The sequence below is a fragment of the Verticillium alfalfae genome, genomic scaffold (genome assembly GCF_000150825.1).
Source record: "Verticillium alfalfae VaMs.102 supercont1.2 genomic scaffold, whole genome shotgun sequence".
Classification (NCBI taxonomy): domain Eukaryota; kingdom Fungi; phylum Ascomycota; class Sordariomycetes; order Glomerellales; family Plectosphaerellaceae; genus Verticillium; species Verticillium alfalfae.
This window is the reverse complement of record NW_003315037.1, coordinates 2,480,942-2,486,416: the sequence shown is the minus strand read 5'-3', so window position 1 is coordinate 2,486,416 and position 5,475 is coordinate 2,480,942. Positions and strand designations below refer to the sequence as shown.

General features: G+C 55.9%; 3 protein-coding genes across 3 annotated transcripts in view; 2 read left to right on the top strand and 1 right to left on the bottom strand.

The window, feature by feature from the left end:
- Nucleotides 1–1,065, top strand: part of VDBG_02229 (conserved hypothetical protein) — a gene marked incomplete at both ends in the record, with an annotated part of 2,355 nt that extends 1,290 nt beyond the window's left edge. The window contains one exon of the mRNA XM_003007995.1: nt 31–1,065. Within this exon, the coding sequence (XP_003008041.1) occupies nt 31–1,065 (1,035 nt within the window). The remainder of the gene's footprint in view (nt 1–30) is intronic.
- A 687-nt stretch (nt 1,066–1,752) lies between these two features.
- On the bottom strand, nt 1,753–3,586 carry VDBG_02228 (predicted protein; the record flags this gene model as incomplete). Its single annotated transcript, XM_003007994.1, has 4 exons — nt 1,753–2,465; nt 2,557–2,616; nt 2,938–3,083; nt 3,339–3,586. The coding sequence occupies 4 exons, from the start codon at nt 3,584–3,586 to the stop codon at nt 1,753–1,755; spliced, it is 1,167 nt and encodes a 388-aa protein (XP_003008040.1).
- An 858-nt stretch (nt 3,587–4,444) lies between these two features.
- Nucleotides 4,445–5,221, top strand: VDBG_02227 (predicted protein; the record flags this gene model as incomplete). The annotated part of the gene is made up of 2 exons (XM_003007993.1): nt 4,445–4,451; nt 4,698–5,221. 2 exons carry the CDS (start codon nt 4,445–4,447, stop codon nt 5,219–5,221), a joined length of 531 nt encoding a protein of 176 aa, XP_003008039.1.
- Nucleotides 5,222–5,475: the final 254 nt, after the last annotated feature.

Here is a 5,475-nt window from a genome sequence, read left to right as displayed (position 1 = left end):
GACAAGCCAGACGTGCCTGAACTTCCAAAGCACATGATGAACGGCAACGGGCTGCCCTTCCGAGCCGACTCTAAGGCGAGATTCTCGGATCCTCCCGCTCCGCCGCCACAGCAGCCACTGCCCGAGAAGCCCGATGTCCCCTCTCTGAAACGGGCCGCCACTGAACGACCCAAGTCGCACCCGACCAACTCGTCGCCCGTGCGTCCCGACAACATGAGCCAAATCATCCAACTGACCGAGGCGCTCAACAACGCGAAGAAGGAAATCGACACGCAGACTACCAGGATGAAGGACTTGGAAGAAATGTTGCAGAGGGAGCGTGAAGCGCGCGAACTGGCTGAAGACCTCGCGAGGAGACTAGAGGACACGGCCATCACCAAAGAAGCGAACGGCGTGTCTAACGAGGGTGGATCAGATCTGTTGGAGGAAGCGTTCGAGCCACCGCGCGAAGGTGCCGAGCCTGTCGACGTCGATATGCCCGACGCCGACGCCGTTGCCGATGCTGATGCTGACGACCAATCCGACGTCAATCAACCGGATGCAGCGCCGGTCGATAAGGTGGAAGAGGTCACCGTCCAGCTCCAGACCAAGATTGATTCTATGATGTCGGATATGAACGACTTGAAGCAGCAGATGGAGGCGTGGAAGCAGCGTTGCGAAAAGGCCGAAGCCGAGAGAGATACGGATCGCCAAACCCTAGCCGAAATGGTTGTCAAGCTCCGTAAGGAAGAGGAGGCGCGACAAGCTGCCGAACTCGCCAAGAGCCGGTCGCCCTCGAAGGGACGTGGTCGCAGCAGCAGCCGAGCATCACGAGAACAGTCCGAGGGACCTCTCGAGCAGGCAAACGGCGTGAGCAAATCCCATGTCGAGGACCCCACCGACAGGCCCACACTCTCGAGGGCGAACACAATCACGCCGCTCACAGCGTCGACTGGAGCCCTGATGCACAAACGAGCATTGGTCGACGGAGTGCCATACACCTCGATGCTTGGCGTAGTGCTAATAGGCGTGGGCCTCATGGCATATATCAACGGCTGGCAGCCGCCCCCACGGCCCGCCCACTAATAGCCTGAGCTGCTGCGGGCAGGCTGCCCTCCCTCCCTACTGAACCGTGCACATCGATACATCATAGCTTCTGGCGTTTGAAGTCACTTCTTTTTTGCATCAACCGAATGAGACGAACGAACAGCGAGCGACGCAATCGCGCCCCATACAGGGAACAGTCTTTTTCTTCCCTTTGTATCTATTACCTTCACACTGTACGACTGGACAACGACAACAACCTAGGGATGCGTTTCTTCCTTCTTTTGATCTTTCTTCGTTTCTTCTTCTTCTACTTCTTCTTTGCGCGTTTCCCTTGAAACAGTAGGGCCAGGCAACGGCGGCGTTCCGACTTGATGAAGGAGGAAATCTTGTGACAACAGAACTGGGACGGGAAAGTGTGACGTGACGGCTGGCCGCGAGGTTTAGAAAGCAGGATTTCTAACCCGCTCGCCCGACCTCGACAGCGGACGTGGTAGCGCAATGGGTAGGCTGCGTCAGGCAGGTGTCGAATGGCTGCTAGGCTGTCAGCCTGGTGGCCAGCGGACGTAGATCAGCAAGTAACCTCATGATGAAAGGAGAGAAGATTGAAATGACCATTTTGCAGCTGTTCTCAGAGTGATGCCATCTGAACGTATAACAAGAGAGAGAGGTTGGATTTCCGAGAAAGATGTGTGCCTCCCACGCTTTAAGACCAGATACAAGATGCCCTCAAACGCCAAATGAACCATCTCGCAGACGCCAATCGAAAACAGAGCCAGAAAATAAAACCGCTGCCGGACGGACCCATCGAGAAGATACAACCCATAACGAAATATCACCAGGTCCCCATCCCCAGCACGCCACCCACCCGCCTCCCGGCCTCGTACCCCTCCAGCTCATCCGCGGTGCAGCATCCCCGCGACACGCCTGTCCGCGTCGCCCCCGTACAGCGCCTTTCTCGCCGAGCCGCGACAGCGAGACGCTGCAGACGAGTATGAGCGTCATGCGCGGCGCTAGGAGCACGGCCAGCAGGCCCGCGAGCAGGAGCGCCTGGAACTCAACGGTCGCGGGGCGGGGCATGCGGCCGATGAAGCCCGGGCCGAGGACGGTGACTGTCACTCTTCGCGACACGGCTGCCGCCGCCGCCACCGCCGCCGCCGGGGCTGCGAGCGCGGCGTCTTCGTGCGGCGTGCTGTTGCTGCTGGAACCCATTGGCTCGAGGGGGTACAGGTCTGGGCTGGGCGGTCGCGGGGGTGCGACGATGGGGTCGACGGCGTCGAGCCAAGATGTGATGCGGGCTTTGGTGTCCGAGTCAGAAGGCTGCGGCAGGTGGGTGACGGAGGAGATGGCAGGCGTTTCCTCATCGACAAAGGGGTCGTCGATGAAGGGGTCTTCGAGGGGCGCAGGTCGTGAGGCGTAGGCGAAGGAGTATGGCGTTATAACTGTTGTGACGGTATCTTTGTCGAAATCTGCAGCCCACATTAGTACACGGCTCGATCTGGGTTGTCGTCTGGGAGAAACGCAACGACGTACCAGAATAGCCGACCTCGGCCATTAGGTCGTAAAGCGGGGAGGCTTGAGCTTCATCGAAGCCTTGGAACGAGTGTGGAGACTCATTCATCGTGTCGCCAGTATCGACGGGCCGAACAATCTGTCTTATTCTCTCGGCTCAAACGACTTTCGATCTGAAGGGTGTGATCGCGCGACCTAGAGGCCACTCCTTAGTGCAATAACTGTTTGGACAGAGATCGGACCAAGAGTAACCTGTCAGGGCGCTGGGCCTTGGTTATATTTGGCCTGGTGTTTTGGCGAGTATGGCGTGGAATGCGTCCAGCTCCCTGGCATTGCGTTGTTCATAGAATCGTGGGGTTTTGGAGATGGACGACCCCTTTCCGTGGCGTCGTCGCAACTTACATCTATCTGCAGTGCCGGTGCGAGAATAGTGCTCGAGATCTGAAATCAGGAGGTTCGACCTGCTCCGTCGCCATGTCAGATGCATCTTGGTCAGGCTGGTTCGACGGAACAGGCTGGAGAAGAGATCTTCGGGGACATAGACAACGCTGCAAACATGTGAGACATTCCCAGCAGCTTATCTTCTTGGGGCGATGGGATAGTCAGCTCGGTCCATGGGGGTTTCCATGCCAGTCAAATCTATTATCATCCATGAAGGCTCGATTTTCAGCACAATGCTCCCTTGCATGAGCTCCGTCTTGGCTTGCATCAACAGGCTTTCGCACCACGACACCCACGAGAGGTTAAATCTGGCTGCCACAACTTCTCCGCCTGTAAGCTCCCACAGGCAGCAGCTCACTCACGGTGCCTGGTATTGTACACCTGTATGGATGACGAGCCGCGAAGCTGCTGGCGGCGCATGGCGCGACTCGTCTGATGAACGACCCATGTTCCCTGTAGCGGATCTGCGGCAATGTGCATTAGCTCCGTCTCGGTTGGCTCGCCTCGAGGTCCCAACATCAGCACACTCTGATCCGACTTCATCTGAGGCACGCCTGTCTATCTCCTTGGTGAGAAGGGAAAGTGAATCGGTGTCCCGAAACGTGTTCATGGCGTATGACCCTTTGATCTGGACTAGATTTTTTGATGCAGAACAGCATTTGAATTCAAGGACATTCGTTACTTCATGTAGCTGGCTTGGTGACCCAAGGAAGGTCGGCTTCCTGATCGTCAGCATCATCAAACTCGCGGCTGACATGCCATGTTATAGAGCCCAAACTATCAGATATCATGTTCATATGTGTCGATTGTTGGAATTACTGACCCGGCACTCTTCTTGCTCGTAAGCCCTCGAGGCGCACCTCAAGGTCTCACAGGATACCTTCGAGGTTGAAGCGAAGCACCAAGTTTGACCATCAGCAGCCCAGGAACCGACGTCAGGAAGACATCGCAGCGTAGCTCACATCACTTGATTTCTCAGAGCACTGAACCTTCTTGCATCAATGTCAGTAACGTAGGTAAGGAAGGTAGTTGCTGATTCCACACGAACTATGAAACTGCATTCAAGAGAAAGGCCGATACAGCGATAGCAACGTCGATATCATCGGCCTTGAGACACCCGAAGAACCATATACGAGCATCTCATCTGTCATGACAATCATATCCCACTTATGAGGCTTTGTGCGCGTCGTCGCTGCCATTTGGTACTGCATAGCAACCAGCTCATCACGCCGCGACGACAGCAGCCCACGTGCAGAACCGACAACACCAGTGAATGCGTTGTTGCCTGGAACCACTCACGCTCTGCTATATGTTTTTCTTTCTTGCTGCTTCCTGCTTCTCTCTTTTTTCTTCTCTCTTCATCCGGTTTTCAGATCACGCTCGCACTACGATTTCGCATTACGCCACATCGCTTCGCACGCTTACTCTTATTACCCATTTCTTCATGTTATCAGGTCACACTGTTATCATGTCGTGTAAGTTTCGTTTTCTATTATACATCAGCTGCTTTGCTGCAGACTCTCTGGTGGGGTTGTGGTGATCGTGATGGTGTCGTCCGTCTCCAAAGGCCAAATGGATAGGCATACTATCATCACATATTCCCTCCCATCATACCTTCTAGGATCAAAGCTCACCAAGTTGCACTCGATCCATCAGGGACTTTCCCTCTCTTCTCGTTCAAATCCGCTCTTGCTTCCACTCAAAAACTGACCACTCCGTAGATTCCGCTCTGAAGAAGACGAAACGGCCGACGGTCACTGCTTTGTCTCAGTCTCTTGCTCGTCGTCAGCAAGAGGCTTATGACAAGCATGTCCGGCGCGCCGCCCGTTGCCCGAAGAACGCCCCTCCTCCCGCTCCCGCCCTTGGCCGTCCGGCTGCAAAGCACCGAAAGACTCCAGCTCCCGCCAGTTCTTTTCGCCCCAGGCCCAAGGCTCCTCCCCCTATTGGCAACACCCTCGCAGTTCCCAAGACACGCAAGGTCAAGACGACTCCCGCGCCCCCCAGCCGTCCTGTCCCCGAGGTCAAGCCAACAGCTTACTCACGGCCCAAGTTGACCCAGAAGACGACCAGACAGAAGCCAACTTTTGTCCCTCCCAGTCGTCCAGCCCTCAAAGCCGCCTTCCCTACCGTTGGGGCTCTGAAGATTCCCAAGAAACGCCAGGCTCTTGTTCCCGCCAGCCGGCCCACTGACCAGACGAAACCCGGCACGGAGACGATTTTGACTTCTGCCAAGGCAAAGGGATAGGATCCTCTGCCACAGAAGAAGGTTGACTATGCCTCCCCTAACCCCCCTACTAGCTTTGACGATGATTCCGACTCCGACACCAGCTGGATGGTATGTTGCTTTCTACTTCTTGATGTTGACTCATCGCTCATGTGTGTCAGCGCTATAACACGGACGGAGACCTGATCACGGACGAGGTCGTGGCGAAGATGTGGCCTGTCCGCGTCCCACCCTCGGCCCATTCGCAGCTCGACTTCCTGTCCAAGTTGCTGAAA